The 26,112-nt window shown below is 35.9% G+C and overlaps 2 protein-coding genes across 2 annotated transcripts in view; one reads left to right on the top strand and one right to left on the bottom strand.

Annotated features, from left to right (window-relative positions):
* LOC129279931 (uncharacterized) overlaps positions 1 to 3,764 on the top strand; it is a 9,957-nt gene extending 6,193 nt beyond the window's left edge. The window contains exon 5 of the mRNA XM_064105579.1: positions 795 to 3,764. Within this exon, the coding sequence (XP_063961649.1) occupies positions 795 to 1,271 (477 nt within the window). The 3' untranslated portion in view covers positions 1,272 to 3,764. The remainder of the gene's footprint in view (positions 1 to 794) is intronic.
* Positions 1,462 to 26,112, bottom strand: LOC129266052 (monocarboxylate transporter 7-like). Its single transcript, XM_064104327.1, has 5 exons — positions 25,971 to 26,112; positions 10,648 to 10,845; positions 7,166 to 7,306; positions 4,748 to 5,716; positions 1,462 to 4,181 (listed from the first exon to the last, which is right to left on the bottom strand). The coding sequence occupies exons 1-5, from the start codon at positions 26,110 to 26,112 to the stop codon at positions 4,033 to 4,035; spliced, it is 1,599 nt and encodes a 532-aa protein (XP_063960397.1). The 3' UTR covers positions 1,462 to 4,032.

The following is a 26,112-nucleotide window of genomic DNA, read 5'->3' as shown; positions in this document are numbered from 1 at the left end:
AAAATAGGTTGTACATTTGTACATTTTTCGAAAAACAATAGAAAAGAAAATGGCTGCCGGGGGGGGGCTAGTTCGCTCCTTTTGTGACTGGACAGGTCCTCCCCACTTACGCCCATAGACCTACATAAATATCCATATAAACATGACATGACATGCAAATACATCGGTATATGTGCTAGATAATTATAACTATTCATAGATTATCGAACTAATTCGTTGTTGTTTCAATATGAAAAAAAATGTGTGGTGTCTTTTAACACATCAATTTGTTTCATATATAACTGTTTTTCCCTGTGGGCGAACTCGCCTCGCCTAACCGGTGAACTTGCCCCAGGGTGGGGCAGGTTCGCCCTGCAGCGAAATTTTCTTTACGGACCATTTTTGCCAAAACCGTATGCATGTCCTCGCAGAAAATAAGATGAATTTTGGACATTCCATATAGGCTATATATGGACAGTATTTTCTCTCTTCAAGTAAGCAATTACAAGCATAATAGAAATTGATTTATCAAGAGATCCTACTTTTGGTTTATCAAAAATAAAAATGTTGATAAAAGGGACTGTTTATTGATTCAAATGCGCTCTCAGAAATATTTCGACCAACCTAAAGGGTTTATTATCAAAATGAGCCTAGCAACGGTTGGTTAAGGAAATCCCATTCGTTTTACTTGCAATTTTTTTCTGTTGTTTTATCTGATGAGACTATGACTGAATGGATCGTATTTTGGTCAAAGTGTATCATTCTAAAGGTTGTCACAAGATTTGTTTTACTTTTATTTTTCCATTTTCTTGTAGGTGACACACACTTACCTCGACATGTCTCGATCGCCGTCCCATAAGGTTGACAGACTGAACCAAGGGATGTCACTAAAATCCACTCTATCCAGACCACTTCCGGGACCTCAGCCAGGAGCTGAGGATTATGAAGAAACTACAAATGTACAAAACACTGGGGTATTTTACGAAAGCATTCCAGAGAACAAACTCGGTGGGCAGTACGAAAACGCTCCAGAGCCCGGATCAATACGCGATGTTGAATGTGACTACGAGAGCGCCACCGATACTGTTCTTTCAGATAATCTTCAAGGAAGTGTAGCGCTTGCGGATGATAGGGGCAATGCGGAATCCGTGGACCAGGATGAATTAGGTTATGTTCTTCCAAACGCTCGATCGAGTGCGCGGGTGCAAAGTAACGTGTTACCAAGTAAGATGAAATCGACAGGTCTGTTCATGGTCTTTGATGAAGATGGTTATCTCAACCCACACTCGTGAACATTGTATTGATTATAATAGCCTCATGCAAACTGGACCACATTCAACCATCGTGATAACCTACTCGATACATGTGTGACCGAATATGGTCATGGGTGGTTATGATGGGTTATTAATAGAAACAGAAATGAAAATGCTGTAAAAAGTGACTTTCGAGACGGAATATTTTCACTATAACTGAAAGGTGCACGTAGCTGGCACATGCAACTTACTATTAAATATATTCTGAGGAGCATTTCATCAACATTTGTAATCTTAAAAGTTGTCAGAAATGTCTGACAACTTGTTAACGTTGCTGTTATTTAACGTTAATCTTTCAGCCAATATTAATTGGCTGGAAGTACTGTATATAATGGTACTGCCGGATAAAAGGGCTCATCGGGTCATAAGGTATTGATGAAAGGGGTTGTATTTTTGGCGAGATTATGTCTTTTTAAAGACAATTTTTCAAATCAAATTAATGAATGAATACATTGAAAAAAAAACATCTCAAGATGGGAATTTTGACATTCATTTGGTCCATGAATGTTTACAAAAGGAATGAAGTTTACAAACGAGATAAACTATGCAAATCAATTACATGTCAGCAGTAATATTATCGACTTAATTTCAACACAATGTTAAGGTTATATAACAGTAAAAATGGATCATCATCATCATCATTGTGGAGTAACATGTAAAAGGGTTATCTAAATATCAACATCGAATGAAGAGTTAATAAACGATGTTACTGTCTTAAATGTTGAAAAAAAAATAGGTCATAGCTAGGCGATACTGTGTTCTGTCGAAATTTCGGCAATATGAGAGGAAAACGTCGGGAAGACGCCTATGGTAACTTTATATTTCTTTTTCTCGTCGCTAATGTTATCCAAGTTCTTCTTGGAAGAACTTTATTTCAGTAGTATAAGACCTGTATTGCGAATCTTTAAATAGAAATAGGCAGCCATTTTGTGAAAGCCTTATCAGGTCATCTGTTTCCTTTCGTAATGTAAACGAATAAAACGTCGAAAATCTAATTTCAATAATTGTTTGATGTTTATATTACAAATATCAAGTGATATGTAACTTTTCTTTCACTTAATGTTATAGTGTCATAATTATATATCATTTTATTGTCCATTTGAGAAGGCAAATTGAAAAATAAGGAAAGAATCTTGATGCTAAATTCTTTTTAATATTTCACAACTGTGTTGTGAGTCTTAATACAAACTACATTTACCCGATTTTCTTCTTCGAATTAAAGCAAAATTCTTTTTGTTTAGTTCAAAGATATCTTCATTCTAATTGAATTTCGGATGCTGGAGAAAATGTGATGTATGTAGATGTGTAGTTTAGGCCTACTGTAACCAGAGACTTGCAAGGAGACAGAACACATGCATAATGCGTATATCATTTACGTTTATTGAGATCTGTATTACATTTCAGGAACATAATATTTAAACAAAATTTGATGTGATGATTTTTTTGTGCGGCCACTCCAATAAAGATATCATGCACCTGCAACAATAAAGGAACAAGCACTTCATACTATTCTGTAAAAATGTATCGGTAGCTGCCTACATGGCTTGTATTTAACCTAAAAAAATTATCAATGTAAACATGGAATACCACATAAATGTAATGTATATGATACTATGGTACCATTATGAAGACGACATTGTCATTTCAATTGCATATTATTCATCTTTTATACATTGAAATTAACATACTTGTGAGCTACAATACATTGTATAATGGATTTCATAATGGCACTATTCAACCTGAATATAAAATATGATCAATGATATTAGTAACATTAATATTTTCAAGCGCAAACTTTAAAAGATGCTAATTTGTCAATACTCCACACCAACAAATCTAGCTAACATATAACTGTAACTACATTTGTCAAATATTGTATATTCTAAATAATGTAACTACAGTGTTAATAACCTGTGTACTTGCCATGTTCCTCTTTTCATTTTCAGTTTCCCCTCTTATAATTTCTCCCTAAAATTTATCATTATTATCGTTATCAGTAAAATAATTATTTTCATGTTTTGTTGTCGCTTATTCGCTCTATTTTGGTATTTTGTAGATTACGTATTTTAAGTTCGTTTTCCGTCCGTCTCTTGTACATAGGTTATGTTAATTAGTATTGGAACTAAGTTCAGGGACTTGCCTTTTTTACAAGCTCTGCTTTTCTTGGCAAGTCAGTTAATTCAACTTTAATATTTGTTATGAAATGTCATTGAACTGTATGTATTATTTTGAACATGTATTTGCACTGTTACTTCGATTATATCATTTTTTAATCTAAATCTAACATACATGTATTTCGTCGTAAACTACATCACATAAACATTTGGTAATAATTTCGAATGAGTAGTTATTCACCATTCAAATAAAATATAAAGATATGCATTGTGCTGTCTAAAGGTCGTTCGAATTATTTGATACTTATTATTTTGATTGGACAAAAAACATTCAACACAATGAATGTCTTTAGAGACCTTGTTAAGAGTGGCCTTCATGCATTCATTTGTATTGTGTATACAAAATAATCATAATATCGGATTAACTCTGCAAAGAACAAATAACTATATATAGTCGAAAACTGTATATATACCGTAATATTCCATGATGATGTGAAATGGAAGAACAGTTGCGTACGGATGTTAGCATAACTGAATGCTTGTAATCTTAGACACGTCAATTTCTAGCAGATAAGATAGTCGGCCCAGCTGATTTCATGTCTCCATCGATTATCAATATTATCTTACTATTCAATTACATCAATTCGCAATCTTTTCCGTTGTCGCCATCGAGACCAACATAATGGAGCTATACACAGGAACGCGTTGAGGACGTTCAATCCCGATATAAAAACAAACGATATATCGTATGATTTAGTAATGTCATACAGACGACCTGTAAGAAATAAGAACACAAGATTCCAATTATACAAATATTCATATAATAGCTGCTTACCGATTTTATGTCTTTAGATAATACTGGATTTTCAACAACTTTGCTTTTTTTCACAATGGTCTTTCTAATCTTATCAATACGCTTTGACAACATTAACAAGGCGTACTTCAAAGAGGTATCACTTTATTTTAACGACCGAAGTTCCATCAACATAATTTTGAAACTATATTCAATCATTGGGAAAGTTGTATGGCTTCGCCAATTACAACAGACGATGCAATACTGCAAAGGTCGAGTCTGTGATTATGAATGAAAGAGGGGAAATAAAATGACAGAGACAGTGAATATCGGACTAGGCAATGAAATACAAAGACGGATCTATGCACCCGTTGTTTCATAAAGCAACAGTGGTGTCAAAACGTTTTGCCATGCATTAATAGCATACGATGGTTTACCCATCCAAACCGTCATCTCTACCGACACCTCTGTCGACTGTGGACGATATCTACTCTTCCACTTCAATTGTGAAGGCATGACGTCCCGCCTCCTCGGATTAAGAAACTTACCAAATATTGCTCCTGCAATCGGACTACTTAGGCCACGTCCTATGAAGAATATTGACATTCCAGTCTTATAATCATCAGGGGAATCTTCACCAACGACATTCATCACTAACTGAAATTGAGATGTCACGAGGGCACCCATTAATACACCATAGAACGCAGATAAGACCATCAGAATCTCGAAACGTTGCGCGACAAAGTTGATCCAGAAGAGAGCCGCCGACAGGAGGCATATCAGAGAGTACCAGAGTTTAAACTTAATGTATTTTCGGGACCAGAAGAAGCCGATCCCCAAACGACCTATGAAGTTAAAAGCGCCTCCTACGATCGATATTTGGACTGCTTTCTGACTAGAATGGCCTTTAGCGAGGGCATTGGGCACAATGTATAGCAGCCAACCGATGTAAGAGAGGCCAAAAACGAAAGCTTGCAGGCAAAGCAAGGCCATGAGAGGGTGATCTTTGAAGATTGTTAAACCAATGAATCTTGTCGTAGTTTTGAACCCTTTGGAAATAATGCTCCGAGTCTTGACAGTCTGGCCATCCGTTTGTCCACCATCATCATCATTAAAGCTTAGCTGACCTTTAGAAGGTTCAGATGCCGCAGTATTTGTAACTGTATGTAAATATTTATGGGATCTTGATAAATCATCCGAACTTGATAATTCGTTTTCATTTTCACCAGCACGTGATGAGGATGGGCTTTTCTTGTCCGAGTCCTGGGAAGAATCCATCCTTTTCATTGGTTCCTGCAAGGATGCTACCACAACAAGGTGTGCGTTTAATCCACCAAGTATCAAAAGAGAGCCCCTCCAACCATATTCGACAAGCAGTTCTCTAAAGAACCATGGCATCACCGTAACACCCATGCTTCCTCCGGATAACAGAATACCGGTTGCGATCATTACCAGCTTAGGGAAGTAATCCTTTGGGCAAGTGTTTGTTGGAACCAAAATCAATATGTTGCCGATCCCTGTTCAAGAAATTGAGAACAAGAAAAATAAAACTAGGTAAGAAGGTAAGAACTAACGTTTCTTACGTGACGGAAAGGGTTTACGAGACATAGAAAGGCGAGAAAGTGGGCGTTTAGAAAACAGAGTAGGTCTTATCTTTCGGAAATGAGTGTAGTCCTTTCAACCAGAAAGAGAAGAAAAGATGCAGAAGTAGGCAAGAATATAGAGACTTGAATAGAAGGCTGGCTTCCCAAGACCGAGAGTCAACCTGCCCGAAACGTCTCCTCATCTGCTCCCGCTCCACAACTAAACTCGCCGACTCAAGCCAGCTTTCTCTCATCTACTCAAGCCTCTCTCAACTCTCAAACTCAAGCCAGCCTTCAACTCAAGTCTCTAGGATCATCTTGCTTTTCTACTCTCTGATGACTATCACATGGAGAACGTAGTCCTATTATCTTTCAAACAAATCGTTCAAAGGTTATCTCACATTACTATAAATAAAACTGTTACATTCTGAAGGCCTATGCTGCGTGTCTAATTTATTGCAATGAACAAATTTCCATAATTTTGTTTATTCTTTATCAATTCCACCCCACCCCCTTGATGACACCTTGAATTTTTTTCAAACTTCATTTGGCGAATTTGTGCATGTTTCTCCTATTTTTTACAAGGTGGTTCATGAACCACGAGTCTCGCCTGATATCTCGATCGATAAAATATGCAATATGACCTTATCATTTTATCATACCCAAGGATCATATGTACCAAATGTCAACATAATTGATGCAGAAATAAAGAAATGAGAGCAAGATGAACAAAAACTTGACCTTTTGACTCCTAAATTACTTTTGACCCCATCACCCTCATGGACATACATGTGGTATTAGCCTAGGATCATACGTACAAAGTGTCATAATTGATACAGAAATAAAGAAATGAGAGCAGGTTGAACAAAAACTTTAACATTTTTGGAACAAACATGACCTCACATCATTTGACATTTTTGACCCCTAGATGACCTTTGACCCCATCACCCTCATGGACACACATGTGGTATTACCCTAGGATCATATATACCAAGGTCTTGTATGTTCCAAAACGTTTTTGGAACAGACATGACCTCATATCATTTGACCTTTCGACCCCTAGATGACCTTTGACCCCATCACCCTTACATGCGTTAATACTCAATGATCATATGTACCAAGTATGAACTTAATTGATGCAGAAATACAGAAATGGGAGCAAGTTGAAAAAAAACTTTAATATTTTGGAACAGACTCACGGACCAACAGGAAAAGTGATTTCTAGGTCTCTACCGAACTTCGTTCAGGCGAGACAAAAAGGTTTTCTCTATATTTTTCAGAATTTAAATCAATTACTACTAATACTACGCGTCAGATGATCAATATCGACGTAGGCCTACAAGAAAAACGCTTTTTGCGAATGTATGAACTTCATAATCTTACCATATGCTGACATTGCAGCTGAAAACTGGATGGCTGTTTGAGCCCACGAAGATGTTACGAGTCCAAGGGTTGACACCGTCCCTCCAAACATAACGAGCTGCCGGACCGAGAATCTTCGTAGGAGAGGGATGTTCAACCATCCTGATTGAAAAAAGGCAATCTCATTTACTGTCACATTACTATTTATTATTTGAAAATGTATATTTGAAGAGTTTAGTTGCAAAAGGGCTTAGGTCCACTTTGGACCATTCTAAGAAAAACTAAGTTTTTTATTCTCACTTACTGCAATATTCTTATGAGAAACTTAATTGTCATGACGTACTACCCTCTCATGTGAACATAACATTGGGTATAAAAGAAATCTACCTGTCTTCAATTTTTTTCTATAGATTCTTTTAAAAATTATCATTGTGGACCTAAGCCCTTTTGCAAGTAAACTTAAATGAATCCAATCTATTTTGGTTAAAAAACGTGATTTTTCTTTTCCACTTCTTTTCACGTTTTCATGTAAATTTCAAATTTTCTTTGTTTTCATCAAAGCGACTAAAAATTTTGAGGTTTTGAGACAGAAAACAATAAAATTTATGGACAATGGACCTAACCCCTTTTGACAAATGAGCTATTCAGAAGAGTTTGTTTGCAAAAGGGCTTAGGTCCACTCCAAGAAAATCATTTTTTTTTTATTCTGCTATATTGCATATTCTTATGCGAAACTAAATTTTCAAGATTCCCTACCATGACAACATAAAATTGGGTATAAAAAGAAATCTACCTTTCTTCATATTTTTTAAAATATTCTTTTCCAAAAAATTCGGTGTGGACCTAATCCCTTTTGTAACTAAACTGAAATGGACCTAACCCCTTTTGAAAAAAGTGATTTTTCTTTGCCATTTTTGATTACTTTTAATTAGGAATTTCAAATTTTCTTTGGTATCATCTTATAGAGCTACTAAAAATCTATAAATTGAGACCAAAAAATCAAATTTGATGAAAAATGGACCTAACCCCTTTTGCAAGTGAGCTCTTCATTTATAGTATATTCTGGGTCCCGTCACACAAAGGTTAGCGATTAATCGTATGCTTAATTTTCACGATTGATTGTACATTCTAGTCTATGGAATCAATCGTCGAAAATAATTGTTCTACGATTGTTGCTAAGCTTTGTGCTACGGGCCCCTGGTTGATTTTTCCTGCTTTACTTTGTTTGGGGCGTCGTGATCTGGTATAGTTTGAACAGAGGATTCGAATCCCAGCCATGGCGCGCCGTGTTTTCCTTCAGCAATAAAGTTATCAAAACTTTGTTTGTTTGTTTGTTTGTTTGTATTTATATCCATATAAAAAATACAATATATACATGCTCAATTTAACATAACGTACATATTATGGAGGATGGCCCATTTCAGCGGTATTAATAAAATACCACTGTTCTTCCATGGGGTCCTTTAAAACATAAATACATGCATATAAAACAAATATACACAAAACTTAATTGAATGCATGACAAGAATTTTACCGCCCTCATCCCAGGTGAGGTGAATGGGTAATTCATTTTTCGATTACACCAAGTTCTGGAAGGCACCTCGAGCTAAAAAAAAAATACTTAGTAATCATAATAGAGCGACTTGGTATAGATCATTTCTGATAGATGGCTTTATAATGATTATTATTTTTTGTATTCTTTGCAAATCGGACAACGGAAAGTCCATGCCCCCCCCCCCCATTAAAAAAATATATGGTATTCAACATTTTCAAATATCCTTCACCCTAGTTCTCCTGACTATCTGGTTCTTGCTAATCATGGAAAACTAATAGGTCTACCATGCCTACTGCGCAATATTTAATTTTGAATCATAGTAAGTAATTTACTTAATCAATTATAATCGTGTTTGTTATAGTACACTTAACATCAACTATCTATTCATTCTCTCACACTAAAAAGTGAAACGTTAAATCAGCAATAGGAAGGCTGGAGGAGTGAGAACCTTTTCCGTATCTTATACCCAACCTTGCATAACGCTGAATCCCTCAGTTTAAGTGTTGCGTTGAACCATTTAAAGTGGTATATACAACTTTTAGAAGAGGTTGTCACTCCTCTAACAAGTCGGGTAGAAATTATGATATATATTAGAATTTGATTTTTCATTAGCTTTAATTTGATACCAAACATGATATGTTTATTATGTAAAATAGAAAAATCATAATTGAGAGGAATGTGAAAAAGTGGGCGTGGCTTATGACGTTAATATAAAAAAATGCCCAATGGTGCCCAGGTGGCACCCTGCGCATTCTTGAAAAAGACATCCTATACTACCACTTTAGGCAAAAAAAATTGCATATATACCCAACTTGACAGTCATGTTGAGGTTCTACTGGACTAAATCGTTCAATTGCTGATTTATCATTTAAATTTGTAGAGTGATGAGTGATAGATCACTATGTGTGACAAATTAATTGTAGGCATTACATGTTTAGCGATTGGTTTAAGGTTTTATTGAAATATCCACATATCGCAGCCAATTTGGCTGAATTGCATTGGATTTACAAAGTATGGCAATTATCAAATGATATAGCAAATCAAACATTACAACATTTACAAATAAAACGACAAACACATTGAGTAACCTTGCATATTAAGGGAAAGATGAACAGAGTATAGATAAGAGGAGAAAGAAGATTATAGGGGGTGATGTAGATAAGGAAGGGTGAGGGGAAATATGAAGGACAGAAAAGAGTGGAAGAAGAGCAGTAACACACAGCAGATAAAATTCTGATTTAAACCAAGGGGAAACGGAAGAGCGAGAAACATAGCTCGTTAAATTAAGAAAGGTGCAAAAAAAGATAAACATACGGAGATGATATATATATATGTAAATTAAGTTTGCAATGTTTTCGAAACTAAAGACAATTTATACAGGTCTAAAGTCTATAATGTTGACAAAAATGTCAGAGTATAAAATAGTTAAGCAGGTGAAGTCCAATATCTAGATAGTAAATATGAAAATATAAACATACTAGGAATCAAATATGAACATACTAGGAATTGATAGTAGGGCAATGTTTGTACAGTGATTGCATGCTATCATGTGTAATCATTCGTTCGATCACTTCGCTTTGCTTCGTGCTACTTAACCTTGGTTTCGCCTTTGTATATATTTAAAGTACATGACCTTGAAATTTTTGTTTTGTTTTGTAATTAATTAGGAATAAATATATGCGCATAACCAACCATTGAAGAGAGCTGTTATTTTACCAATCCACAGGGTTAAATTTGGAACCCTATTTCTTATAAAGTGTGTAACCTATATAGGCGTATGCGCCAACCCTGATGGTGATAGTTTGACCAGCACGGCCACCCATTTTTAAAGGGTCCTACATGGGGCCTACGTTTCAGCGGGACCGGAAAATTGATTAGGTGTGGCTAAAACTTGCTACTTTCATTATTTGAAAAAATACTTTGCTAATGTATTTTTAAATTGACTTACCCAGATAGTGAGGTGCACCGAATACAAGTCCAAGAAGAGTGCCAAGGTGGGCGGCAGTGATGTCAAACTCCTTAGTGAGATCGTCCAGGATGAGGGCAATGGATCTGATGATGCCATTTTCCAAAAAAGACACAAAGAACAAACCGAAGAGAATGACCCAACGCTTCTTCCTTAATCTCAAGTTGTTTCCCGATTCACCTGTTGATGTAACACGAGTTACTGCATTACAAGCCAAGTACACTACAAATACTCCGGTGTTGATTTAACACCAGCCCGGAATCTATATATGTATACACCAGAGAAGTATTGAAACAACACCAGTTTGGAATCAAACCGATGCTGTTTTAATACTAATTGGTGTTGTATGAACACCTTTCTGGTGTTAGACCAAAACGAAACTGGTGTGGACATATATAGATTCCGGGCTGGTGTTAAATTAACACCAGAGCTTTTGCAGTGTATAATACAATTTCACCCACATCAACACGCACACAGACACACACCTTCACCTTACCCCAGCACCATCACTTTTGCATACACAAAACACACGGAACGAACACACCCTGCTGAAATAAAACGGAAAAAAAAAAAAACACACATATCAACGCACATCTTTCAAAGTTTGATCCGCCAGGTTACAAGATGAAAATACTGCCGACGTTTTGGAAGTATCTAAGTGTATACGCTCCTTAATCTGTAGATAGCTAAGGTTGTGTCTATTTTGCACTTTTTGTTTTTAATTCACCTGAATTATTGGCCCCTTATTTTTTATTCTTTATTTTTTTTAGAATGATAAATTTCTCAAAACATTGTACTTACTTGGACGCGTATTGCAACCCTTCTGTTCCTGGCCAACACAGTAAGGCCAAAATTCTAACCAAAATTGTGTTGCCCATGTATACAACACTTTTAATTAGAATTTTGGCATAAAACAATCGTCAAGATCATATCCAATTCGAGTTATATAAATGCTGACAAGATATTTTGTAATACCCTTAACAAAAGTTTGGTCACATTGATATTTGCAAAATATACCTGTACGTCCGATAAATATGCTTTCCAGGCCTGGGTTGCACAATAAAAACGCCGTTCGATACTTTATAATGTACAATGATGAACTTTACAGAAGTTGTTGATTTTTTTAAGATTACATAAAAAAAAAAAATTTGTTGTTTAAGATAAAAAAACAAACACTTTTTTGTAATTTGTTAAACAACTACGGGACAATTCACACACATTAGTTGCATAGTATAACATTCGATAGTGGTTTTTACTGAGTCCTTCATCTTTTTGGGCAAACTTAAGCACATAAATTGTTCATTGTCTAGGCCTATTAATGTGTGTTAAATATTGTCAATGAGAAACAACAACTCATGTTGGGCAATCTTCACACCCAGAGATAGGCAACTCAAGTGCAAAGACAGTTATGGCAGTGACTACCCAAATATTTTATCGGCAGCAAACGCACCAATGTTGGATATGGATTGGCTAAATCATTGACCAACCATTTAAAACTGTATGAATAGTGTACAGTATAGTTATAGAAAAATCATTCTACAAGCATATAGTTGGCATATTATTGGATTAGTGTTGCATAATGCGTTATGTTTACACATCTCTGGGAAATTTAGTTCATTGAAATCATGTCTTTATTGAGTTCAAGTACATGTTGACATACAGTGGTGCTAAAAAGTTAGTGAACCCCCACCAGAAAATGAACATATTTAAAAGTGTTCAAGTTCTGCCATGTCATTGTAATTGATTGTGAAGTCAGGTGATAAAATAATATATTCAATAGCGTTTGTTCCTCTGGGCTCGCCCGACATTGTCGTGTTGTTGTCTACATTTAACACTCAGCATGAACATGATGAAGGAGTGCATTTTATATAACTCTATGATTTTGTGGGTGTCACGCGCGTAAAACATTCCCCCATAGACTTGTGTGTTAAAATGGCACTTTTGTAAAATTCATAACAAATAAACGTGAAATTAGAGGGTCGAATGTTTACTACCATTCGATAGGATATATATCTGACATTCCATATCTGACCAGAGAAGGGTATCGTAGCCAGCTCATTTTAAAAATAAATCGCCATTTATGAAGATAACTATGATGGGATCAAATTTATAAACTGAAACAGTAAAATAGTCCCAATTCTTCCGCCAGCCAAAAAATAGTTCCAAAGTCATTTTATATCTTTCCAATTTGGGCTAAGGAAGTTCAATAGTTACCATTTCTAGAATCAGTGTTAGATTTTCAATTATATTCATACACTTTTGGCAATCAGCAATATCAAATTGAAAAAAAATCGAATGAGTTGGGTCGGACGAATATCTTCAGCCCTCCTGTTGTAATTAGGCTCATGGAACCTGTGGTGGGGTTCACTAACTTTCAGCACAACAGTATATTAGGTCCATGGTTCTATTTTGAACGCATGGCAGGTCAATCACAATCATAAAATACGTTAACATTAATCATATTCATTTAACACAGACATATATCAGATTCAAATATATAACACATTCCAAATGGTAATGAGGTCAAGTACGATTGTGCATATTTTAAATTGTTATATTGCTCTGAATAGAGTGATCCATCCATATCTCTTCTCTCAACATATTTCATTATAGTTCCCTAAAATGACCACGGTGTCATGCGTTTTGTAGTTATACGGTAAATAGAACCTACCAAACCAAATCAAAAGATTTTCATTAGTCAACGAATTGATGACTTGTGTCGTAGTTTAATGTGCAAATGATTATTTATAACTTGAATACGAATATTTTTCATTGCATTATTATGGACATTCGATATTTTAAGTCTTTTGTTTCACGGAGAGTTTTTTAATATAAAATAATGATCATAATACATATCGGATTGATTAAACTTACCCATATCTGTAAACTCCTGAACAAAGCCACCTCTTTTCTGAAACGAAACGATGAATAAATAAAAAATAAATAAATGTAGGCATATTGATAACAGCTTTTGTTGGAACGTTGTCGCACCGGTTGAGAGTTTTTTCAAAACGCGGGGGCGGCAACGGGTATTTTCATAGGAAAAGAGGGCCTCGAATGACGTCATTTAAATTCTCAGTCGAGCAAAAAAAAGAATGCTGTACATTATGTGGTATCCATTTGTTTACATGACCACACCGGTCATTTTACTACGGTGTCAGTTTTTTTAATGCATAAGTTCGACACCATTGGTGTCACTTTTAACACCCCGGGTCCCGTAACACAAAGGTTAGTAATTAATCACACACTTGATTTTTACGATTGATTGTACATTGTATATAGTCAATGAAATCGAAGAAAAATGTTCTACGATCAATGCTAAGCTTTGTGTTACGGGCCCCCGGTTTTTTCAGTGTTCAGAGTTCGACGAACATGCAATTTTATTGCAATACTCTTATTCTTTCTTTACTTTACCCTCTCTTTTTTTAATTATTCTTCTTATGAACTAAAATTTTCAGTACTGGTATCAAATTGAAAAAAAGACAGGCATATTGGAATAAATCGAACTAAAATGTAAGTTTTACTGAGAAGTGTATTTCATCGTATCATTTCCATGTGCTGGCAAACGGAAGGGGGAGAGTGGGCTCAAAAGCGATTGGTCCATGGACGTTTTCAGTGGATTATAAGAAGTGATCGAATTATATTCACAGTTCTGTCTCTGGGCGTTGTGGCGTGTGCCTGTAATCCAAGCTATGCGGGGGAAGTTACAAATTGATGCAGAGGTTCGATGCAGAGGTCACGTCTTTCGGATGGTAACGTTAAAGGTCGGTCCCAGACGTAAATAATCATATCTGATTGATACACGTCTGACAAAACTCAAATACACACACAGTTCTGTCTCTGGTAAGAAGAGCTCCTTCGTGAATAAAGGCCTAATGATGACAGTGATTATGATGATGAGGAGGAGGAGGATGGTGATGATGATAAAGAGGATGAGGATGGTGATGATGATGGTGATAACAATGAGGATGGTGATGATGATGTTGGTGGTGGTGGTGGTGGTGATGATGATGCCATGATGATGGTGATGATGATGATGATATAGATGATGGTGATGGTGATGATGATGTCATGATGATGATGATGATGTAGATGTTGGTGATGGTGATGATGATGCCATGATGATGATGATGATGATGATGGTAGTGGTGATAGTGGGATGATATCAATGATGAATATAATGATCATGTTCTAATATTGTTCGAGATGAAGGGTCATATTTTTCTTTGAACGTGGTTCCATCCACGGGCACCGCTTTCCTTGATCCTCAACCATCTCTTTCAATAAAGCATATGCCAACCTGAACATGAAAATTGAAGTATTATAAAAGCTGAAAATCAGTATTTTGGTGAGGAAATTAATATTTCAAAAAATACCATAGAACAACACATAAAACAGAAACCTTAGAAATCAGTATTCTTCTCATTTTTCAGTACTGAATACGGAAAATCCGTACTACTTTGCAGCTCTTTTTCTAATAAAATCAAGCAAGATTGATTGATATTTGGTTTTATTGATAACTTTGATATTCATGCTTTAGCTTCATCTGTTGTTAGATATGTTACAGCGTTGAGTGTTGAGACATATAATTTTGTTTCAGTTAATGTTTCTTTCGCAATCAACAAATTGGTTATGGGCTAGTTTTGCCTAATGAATCTATACGACACTGGGCACATTTATGCTTTAGCGCCATCTGCCGTTGTATATTTTACAATGTCGAGTAGCAGAAGACATTTCAGGCTAGAAAACGACGTTTGAGTCAAACTCGTCGAACACGGGGCCGAGCCCGAGCAAGAAATTTTGAGCGACAGACGACAAACCGTTCGATATAACCGATCGATTCATCGAAAAATTATATCGAACACAATAACTTCTGCCAATTGCATAGTTTGTATATAATCATGTACGGCGCGCAAATGTACCTGCACTTTAAAACAGGTGTGTGTGTCTGAAATTATTTTATTTTTGTTGACCCCGGGGCCAATCCAATCGGAGGTGTGAATGTTTGCTATCCAGTATCGGAGATCTGAATGTTTGTGAGGAGATCTTCTTAATTTCATCTGGCATCATCGGGACGAAGTATTTGGATTTATACCAGGGATTTTTAGGACATCGGTTTGCTTGAAATATGAGCTGGTCGGATGGGAAGGAACACAGGCTGTACCACCTTGCGAGGAAGTGGGACGAAAAATGGAGTGACCAGCTGGGAAGTTTCGGACTGGCATGCCTGGAAGATTATGATTCGGATTCAGATATCTCTCTCGAAATTGAAACGGTGAGTAGGTCTATCTGTATATTCTTTTAGTTAGTTGTATTTTTATGTCGATGACAATGTGATCAGATGATGCGAGTGGATTAAGGCATGGTTCTCTTTATCTGAAGTGACGACGTGGTTTTGAGACAATGATGATGTCGGGTTCCATATAGTGGAACGCAACATCCCCGGAACTCCTCCGGTCTTCGCTGTGATCTTGCCCTGCCAGTGCCGTACCACAGTTGATCTTCACCTGCCTCGGTTTGCTTCTGCCGGCACCTAAAGCAACGGCATGGGCAATGAAAAGTAAGGCCTTCTCTGTCTTTCCCCAGTTTAAATACAGTCCAACCTGAAGGCCAACCAAGCAAAGGAAACAGAAAAAATTGTCACTGATTCTTGACAGGTGGCCTAACATTAGACCCTAACGTTAGACAGCTTCCATCACATGACATGATAGATTGAGACTACATTGTCATGATTAGGCCAGATTTTTTAATTGGGTTTTCATGATTTTGTTGTGTAACAAATCTTTTAAGTTGAAAATAAAAATAAAAAATAAATAAAGCAGCACAGACATTATTAGACAGCTGGCAGCCGTCTGTTTCGAGGAGTTTTTAAACATTTTAATTTTTTTTTAAATTTCTCCTCGTACACAGACGGCTCGCTATCGTGCAGCCACCATTAGGGGTTTAACAATGCAAAATCCCTCCGAAGGGGCTCATCAATTTTTGTCTTTATTTCATAAATCTATATAGAAAGGGAACTGTACCAAAATAAAGATTATTATTCCATTTTGGCCTGAAATGCACCAAAACGGGGAAAAATAAACTTAACAGGGGAAAAAACATTGACTTACTTCGGCTGTCGCGCAACTTCACTTCCCTGTTTTATCCGATGGCCATTGAGTCCCCTGTACAGATCGAGCTAGAACTTCGGTCTCTGTATTTGGTGAGTGGAGCCAACAGAGTTCAGCGGAACAACCAACATAACAGAGACCGAAGCTTTTGGTCTAAGACATTATTTGTTTACATTAGAAAAAATACAACTTATCAACAGATAATAAGTGATAAACATGTAGTAAAAGCAGTCACTTTGTCTCTTCTCAGTACTCCTCGTCCGCTTTGATTTTTTTCCTTCAAATTTAGAAGTCAATTTTGATGGCCACTAATGGTAGGTTTTCACTATATAGATCAGTGGTAAAAAAGACAGGTTTGACTTATTGTGACCATTCACAGATTGGTGTATTTTATGTCATCAGTGATAACTGAATGAGAGAAAAAAAGAGATTGACAGAAGGTGCAAGAATGGAGAGAGAAATTGAGAAACATGATGGATAAAGGAGACAGAGAAAAGGAGGGTGAAAAGAAGGAAAGGAGTGGGGGGTGGGAGAGAGAGAGAGGGGGGAGAGAAACAGAGAGGAAGGAGAATTTGAGACAGCCAGTGACATAGTAGGCTAAAATAGAGACTATAAAAAAGGGACAATTATTTGTAAACTTTGAGTGAAAAAAAAAGAAGATGAAAGTGATTTGTCATGGCCCAGTGAACTGGATAATCTAGGTCTCTGAGTACTGACCTCTTTTGAAACAGTCTTGGATAAAAAGAACCCAAAAACTTTGCTCTGCCTTTTGTCGTATACAGATGAATGGTAGCTCTTTTGGGGCAGATCACCATTTCCCTTCTCTGCTGAAGATATTTTGTTCGATTAAACAGTCGACATTATCATTTCCTCAGAATATACACAAGTCATGCTCACTCCAGCGAGGACTGGATGTAATGACACTTAAATATTTTTCAGCTCCTGATGACAAAGCAATGTGATAAAGGGGCATGACATACTCATTTGTTTGATATCAAATTTGTCATGATAGCACAAATACTTTTTAAGATACAGTAAATTTTATGATATTTGGCAAGTGTCAACTTTTCTTTAACTTTCCTGGGTGTTTGTAAACTTCTGGCCTCAACTGTATATATTTTTGTTGTATTATTTTAATAAAAATCTTATATTGAAAAACAGGTCAGTGCTTTTAATGGTTCCATAGTCATGTTCCTTTGTACATGTAGGAATATTGATTCTGTAAATTGATGCAGAACATTCAGTGGGTGTGCACTATAAGACTCTGTGATTAAAAATTGATACATTCTTAGTAAGGAGCTAAATACAATTTAATTCTGTTTGGTGTGGGACTTGGGCTAATGCTATTTAAAGTGGCTGTGACTTAAAATGTTAAATGTTATATTTTTTTCATTTTCTAATTCAGATTGTTATTCAGCCATAATTTGTAAATGTAGTACTGCCCTAACATTAAATAATGAAAAGGTTTATTTTCAATTTTAAATCTTATGTACTTAATGTTGGTGGAATGCCAAATAGCATGTTGTGTTGGGGATCATTCCTCATATAATTCAACTCTTTTCTAATTCTCATCTTAAATTGACTTTTAATTTTAAGAGGAGCTTCATGGAATGAAAAGATGTCAGGATAGTATATTAGTTCAATGTTGTAAACCAATCAGTTACTTCATGTGGAACCATATGTTGACATACTTCTAGGGCTCAGAGTGGAAGAGAGAATTCGCTAATTAATTTTCTTGACAGGATTGGTAGAAGACTTGATGTTCCTCATTCTAATTTAAGGGGTATGTTGGTATCTTATAATTGTTGTAAATCAATTTTTTCTTGTTTGATGACCCAACTCCTGACACCATTGAAAGGGTTCGTGCCACGACTGCACAATACAGACAGGAGGGCTGAGGTTTCGTGAATTCCTTTATCTTCTTCTTCTTCAGGGTAGACCTGTGTCCTTCACATTCACAGGCGATTTGTGTGTCTGGTGCTTGTGCTTGATAGTGCAGTTGAACAAAAATAAAATCACAACTGAAACAGCCTCTGTATGATAGTAACAAAATATAAACAACCACTTTACTAAAATAAGAGTATATTAATAAACTTACTTCTATATCTCAAAATCAAACTTTCTTTTAGAGGGAAAAGTTTCCTCATCCAACAATAAACAGTAATACCCTTTTTACACAAGCTAAAATTTCCTTAACCCCGTACTATAGGTGGGGCTAAATTGCCATTTAGCCCCACCTATAGTACGGGGTTAAGCTTAGCCCACTTTCTTTTTACACAGCATTTTTGCAAAGTGGGCTAACCCCACCTTTAGTACGGGATTATTTGGCCCTGCAAAAAAGCAGGGTTATCCCAGCAATTGCGGTGCTAAGAGCGATAGTACGGGGTTAAGATCGCTAGTGTAAAACGAAAGTGGGCTAAGCTTAACCCCGTACTATAGGTGGGGCTAAATGGCAATTTAGCCCCACCTATAGTACGGGGTTAAGGAAATTTTAGCGTGTGTATAAAGGTACGAGTGAAGTACTTGTACTACGAATGATCGACAAAAACCACTAGTCCGGGGTTAGCGAGTTTCGTGTGTGAAAAGCAAGCATTCCTTATCCGGGGTTAGCGATAACAATTTGGCATGTGTGAAAAGGGAAAAAAAATAGTACGGGGTTAAGGATAGTACGGGGTTAGCGATAGTCCGGGGTTAAGAAAATCCTGTGTAAAAAGGGTATTAGAATGTCATTGGACTTTCTATCTAACAATAAAAGTGCAGTGGTGCACATCAAGGTACAAAATAATTCCTAAAGGGTGCATGAATTGGTATTAGTGCTACCCCTAAAAAGGCGGGAAAGTATTAGCGAATGAGCAGAGAGGGAAAGAGTAAAGGCAAAGTTGGCATGAATAGAGAGAGGGAGAAAAAGTACTAATGAGAAAATTGGCAGAAGTAAAGTGAAACATAGATAGGCCTACATTATATGCATTGTATTTTAAATACTACACGTTTTGAAATTAAATAATAACTAGATTTTGAGAAAAATAATACAAGAACACTAGATTTTAATCCGTCATGCGGACGAACTAGGTGGTCTGTCGAGAGAGCAGAGAGGGAAAGAGTAAAGGAAAATTTGGCATAAATGGAGAGAGGGAGAAAAGGTACTAAAGAGAAAATTGGCAGAAGTAAAGTGAAACATAGATAGGCCTACATTATATACATTGTATGTTAAATAAATGCTACACGTTTTGAAATTAAATAATAACTAGATTTTGAGAAAAATTATACAAGAAAACTAGATTTTAATTCGTCATGCGGACGAACTAGGTGGTCTGTCGTAGATAAATAGATAAGCAGACATTATTATTTAAACAAATGAGTAGATATTAGATTGAAAGATAAATAGACAGACAGATAGACATACATATTTAAAGAGATACATATAAGAAAGATAGATAAATAGATAAATGATAGGTGGATAGATTAATAGAATATAGACAGATGTGTATTGATATATAGATAGATAAGAAAATAGATAGATAGATAGACACAGAGATATAAACAGATAAGTAGGTATTTGATAGATAGACAGATAGACATGAGATAGATAGATACAGTAGATCATGATTGATGACAAATATGATGATGATTACGGTGATTATGATATTATATTTGATAAGCACTGTATAGATTCAGAGACAGATAGATACATAGGTACATACACTGATAGATAGATAGACAGATAGATAAATAGAAAGATGGATAGATAGATATATAGATAGACAGACAGACAGATAAAAGATAGATTGATATATTTATTGATAGACAAATAGATAGAAAGATAGAACAGCTTATTAAACAAATTTAATAAATAGATTATAGATAGATAGATATTAGATAAATAGACAGACAAATAAACAGACATAATTATTTAAAAAGATCAATAGATATTAGAATGAAAGATAAAAAGATAGACATACAGATATGCATACATTTTCAAACAGATAGATATAACATATATATAGATAGATGGATAGATAAATAGATGGATAGATAGATAAATAGATAGACCGAAAGATAGATGGATAGATAGATAGAAAGATAGATAGAAAGATAGATAGAAAGATAGATGGATAGATAGATAGAAAGATAGATAGAAAGATAGATAGAAAGATAGATGGATTGGTGGATAAATAAAAGATAGGTGGATAGATAAACATACATCATTATTTAAACAGATAAATAGATATTAGATTGAAAAATAAATGGATAGATAGACAGACATATCAAACAGATAGATACAAGATAGATATAATATAGATAGATAGATAGATAAATAGATAGATTAATTGGAATTGTTATAAAAGATCATGTGCGAGATAGTAAAACAAAAAAGAAAACAAAAATCATGTTCACCCTTGGACTCGAACTCGTGCCCACATGACTTATATGCTTTTCACACTGCATTTCCTTAACCCCATACTATCCCTAATGCCGGACTATCCTTGACCCCATACTATCTTTTTTTGGATGCACACTGTCTTTCTTAACCCCGTACTATTTGCTTAGCCGGGGTTAACGCCTTAACCCCGGTCAATCACACAGCTCATAAATATTGATGATTTTACCATACAGAGCGCGATTAACGTGCAATTTCGACTTCTGTGATTGGCTAATGCTTAGCCCCACTTTCCTTAGCCCTGTTTCGTTTCACACTGCATCTCTTAGCACCGCAATTGTGGTTCTAGCACCACAATAAGCCGGCTAACCCTGCTTTTTTGCAGGGCCAGATAGTACCGTACTATTTACCGTGCTAGCCCACTTTGCTAAAACGTAGTGTGAAAACGAAGTGGGCTAAGCTTAACCCCGGGAAATTGGTGGGGCAAAGACCCCCCTTAGCCCCACCAATTTCCTGGGATTAAGGGAAAAAAGTGCAGTGTGAAAAGCATATGAATGAGATCTATGTAAGTCTCACACCTTACCGATTGACCTACAATATTTCCCATAGACTTTACAAGTATGCAAAGTATGAGAATCTCAACTCCGATTTTGCAAGTAAAATACGGGCATGATCCCGGCATCTGATTTGAAAATGAAGGAACATTTGCGAAAGCTTGTAATCTCAGCTGCAACATACTAAAAGCTCAAGGAAAACTAACAAGCAAAATTGGAGATATAGCTCACGAAATAGAGGATTGTAGAATCCAGTTTTGTTAAAAAGTCATCTCCCATAGAGATTACACGCAAAATAAGCAAAAATTACATGCCTCTAAAAATTTCAAGTTTTCAGGATGATCCATTTATCAAAATGAAGATGACGGCAATAATTTATGAAAAGTAAGACCTAAGCTACAACATATCCAAACTTGGGCGAAAATGGACCAATATTCACGGAGTTAGAGCCAAATTTGCATAATTATGATAACATCATAACACACAAAATGGAAATTTTGAGTTCCGACGCCATTTTAATGACGTCATGATATAAGTGAGGGTCAAACGACACATGAAATCATATCTATGATTCATTCTCTATCAAAATATGAAAAAAAGATTTGGGGTCCCTTTGTTCTGAAGAGCTACAGTGAATTTTCAATAGGCATGTTTTTACCCATATAGAGCCTATGGAATGAGTTTGTGCGCATGCGTGCTGCAAACTTTAATGGGTGCTCATTCCCTCATTAATGATCGTAGAAAGCTGATCGAGGTATCAATTTGATCAGAATTATATCATCAATGGAAACACATAGCAAAAAAAGCAATTTTTTGCTGCGTAACGCCATTACACATGAAAACGCGTACACATACGTGGGCGCGCAAAATGTTGATATGCTTAAAATGACCTGAAACGTACCCAATATTATTTATAGACGATTTTGACGCCCACGTACGCACGCATCATGATCTCTACATGACTTTTAATAACATTGACCTTTGACCTAAAGTTTATTTGATGTAAATATGATTGATTATTGATGATCCATTATGTTGATATGATCAAATCAAGAATTTTACAAAATGGCACGTAGAAGACGTCATCATAACCTGATGACCTTGAAAAGCTTAGTATGGCAGTGTATCCTATTGCTGGACACCTTTATTTCAGTGCTTTAAAAATGACAACTAGAGGAAATACAATCAAGAAAAATTCGCACTTGCTATTCCAAATATTATGAAAATTATTAATATGATAAAATTATTTTATATTTACCAACCATTTTCTTTGCATCGCACTTGCCGCATACCCCTCCACGAAAAACAATTATTTTCGTGCGCGACAAATTACATCATGATTCCGGACGCGCGCCGGACGGGTAAAGATATCCTTGATTATAATGATGTAAGAATAAATTTCTGTGATTTTTTTCTTCTTATATCATATCATGAATAAATTCTAACTTTTTGTTTGCTTTTTTTATATCGAATCTGAGCAGATGTTGGTAATAAATTCGTGTTTGATAACTTAATTTATTTTTTATTTTTTGGTTAGCTGCATGTTTCATGGCACTTTTCAGTGCTCGTTCGTATCGTGACGCTCATCAAGTTCTATCGATGCGCAGCCGATCGTCGACGGCTCTACTCGACTCACGGGAAACCTCGCGCACGGTACATTGAGAACTAGCCGTCGACGATCACCCACAATACACCTCACCTCATCATTCGATCGAAGGAGCCGACGAGATTGAAATTCGGCAAATCAGGCCCGTATTTCCGTTAGAAAATATATCAATTCATTCAATTGTTAATGCAAAACTATGTTATATGATATTTTAAGCATTTTCTGTCATTTTAGAGATAAATAAGGTAGAAATTTGATTTTTTTTCGCCTTGTTTTTGCAATCTTGTTCTATGTATTGATCTGTGAAAATGAATTGCGGAAGTCTTACGGTACGAAATTGTTTTCGAACGCATTTATATGCGCGTCCGGAATCACAATAGTGTCCGGTAATACAATACGTGACTATACCGCGTCTCTATGATAGACTTTATATATGACAAAAAATTCAGCTAAATTGATAGAGCTAATTCAGAGAAAAGTTGGCGACAAACATTGGTGTGAAAAATAAAGAAATAAATAGTAAGGAAAATTCTGACGAAATTAAGAGGTGATCTGTCAGAGACAGACCACTTAAAAAAAAAAAAATTTACAACATAATCCACATCAATTACTCATTAGACCCATATAATAGGAAAAAATAATAATGTTGAAGCGGGGGGGGGATATATTACAATATAATTGATCATGTAGCATTCAGGATTTTAAAAAAAAGGGCCCTTGAAATATTATTTTCCACATGTGCCTTAAAACAAATTTAACCTCATTGAACATATCCCATTTGAGGAATATATATTTGCACAAAACCCATTTCAATAGGCCTATGGGGGATGGGATGAACTCAGATATTGGGCTTTAAACTCCATATACTTAACCTCTTGACAAAGCTTTGAATTGGTAAAAAGTAGTAAGGATAAGTGTAATCTGTTTTGAACACACTTCATTGCTATAATACATAATATTCACATCTTTAACCACAAATATTGATAACATACATTTCTCCTCTAGACTACCAGCATGACCAGTAAAAGTATTTTTTTATTGAATTTGTTATTTTGGTTGTTGATTTGGAATTAAATTTTTTTCTTTTTGTGTGATGTTTGATACATTTTTGTATTTCTATTGAAATGATGTTTTTGGAAAAAGTTAAGTTGTAAATATGCATTGTAATTCATGTCTAAAGCAAGGTTTCCACTTTGGCGAGTTGGAGTTGCGAGTCATACGCGAGCTGCGCGAGCTCTAACTCGCCTTAGCTCGCACAAGCTCGCGTGAAATTTACATTTTTCCCTGGAATTTGTTTGAGTGACAAACAACTCAACATCGAGTTCACTACGCTCGTTGTACGAGTGAACCGAGCGCGAAACGAGTCAGGCCGAGCTTAGTATGAGTTGCGGTGACCTTTATACGACTTAAAGCGAGCTATGAACGAGTTATAAAGATTTTGTTACGAGTGATAAGAGTTTCATACGACCTAGGGGTGGGAAATGCACATTTTTGGCACTCAAAGATGGATGCCGGCGGAGGGGGCGTCAACACCAAATCTTAACCGAAGGTTAAGTTTTTGAAATGGCATCATAACTGAGAAAGTATTTGGACCTAGTTCATGAAACTTGACCATAAGGTTTATCAAGCATTACAAAATATTCTTTTCGAGTTTCAGGTCACAAGACCAAGGTCAGAGGTCATTTATGGTCAATGAACGTAGACCATGTTTAGGGAATCAACATCAAAGTCTTAACCTACGGTTAAGTTTTTGAAATGTCATCATAACTTAGAAAATATATGAACCTAGTTCATGAAACGTGGACATAAGGTTATTAAAGTATATAAACATCCTGCTTGAGTTTCAAGTCACATGACTAAGGTCAATTAGGGTCAATGGACTTTGGCCAATTGGGGTATTTGTTAAATTAACATTATAACTTTGAAAGTTTATGAATCTGATTCATGAAACTTGAACATAAGAGTAATCAGGTATCACTAAACATCCTGTGCGGATATCAGGTCACATGTCCAAGGTCAAAGGTCAATGAACTTTAGTGATGTTCGGGTGATCTGTTGAATTACCATCATAACTTTAAAAGTTTATAGATCTGATTCATGAATCTTAGATATAAGAGTAATCAAGTATTCCTGAACATCCTGTGCGAGTTTCAGGTCACATGACGAAGGTCAAAGGTCATTTATGGTCAATAAACTTTGGCCATGTTGGGGGTATTTGTTGAATTACCATCATAACTTTGAAAGCTTATGGATATGATTCATCAACTTGGATATTAGAGTAGTCAAGTATCACCGAACATTTCATGCCAGTTTCAGGTCACATGACCAAAGTCAAAGGTCATTTAAGGTTATTGAACTTTGGCCATTTGGAGATTGATACTATATTACTGTCATAACTTTCAAAGTTTAGATACAGTTTATAAAATGTGGATATAGGGGTAATCTAGTATCACTGACAAGTCTTAGGTCAAATGATAAAGGTCAAATGTCATTTATTGTAAATGAACGTAGTATTGTATCAATGTATGAATGGTGTTTTTGTGAATAATTATTTTACAATAGTTTTCAGAGTCAGCACTACTTCTATATTGGAAAGCGTGATGCAGAGGCGCTCCACTTGGACCTTAATTGTCCAGTTTGATGTCTTGTTTTTTTACCTTGGCTCTGCTCGTCATTGACCTCCTCTTCCGTTTCAATTGTCTCTTCCTGCACTTCTTCTACCCTTGTTTGAATGTCATCTTCTTTCGCTGTTTCCCTATCTGAATGGCCACAACTCTTGGATCTTTTGGATCGAGGCAT

This window comes from Lytechinus pictus, chromosome 1, assembly GCF_037042905.1.
Source record: "Lytechinus pictus isolate F3 Inbred chromosome 1, Lp3.0, whole genome shotgun sequence".
Classification (NCBI taxonomy): Eukaryota; Metazoa; Echinodermata; class Echinoidea; order Temnopleuroida; family Toxopneustidae; genus Lytechinus; species Lytechinus pictus.
The sequence above is the reverse complement of the archived record's forward strand: the minus strand, read 5'-3'. Positions and strand labels throughout refer to the sequence as shown.

Excerpts from the sequence above, each read along its gene's own strand:
- LOC129266052 (XM_064104327.1), bottom strand. The coding sequence starts at position 26,112 with ATGCCTCGATCCAAAAGATCCAAGAGTTGTGGCCATTCAGATAGGGAA. Across the intron at positions 7,307-10,647 it reads CGGTGCACCTCACTATCTGG|GATGGTTGAACATCCCTCTC; the intron begins GTAAGTCAATTT and ends TTTTTCAATCAG. Across the intron at positions 5,717-7,165 it reads AGCTGCAATGTCAGCATATG|GGATCGGCAACATATTGATT; the intron begins GTAAGATTATGA and ends TTTCTTGAACAG.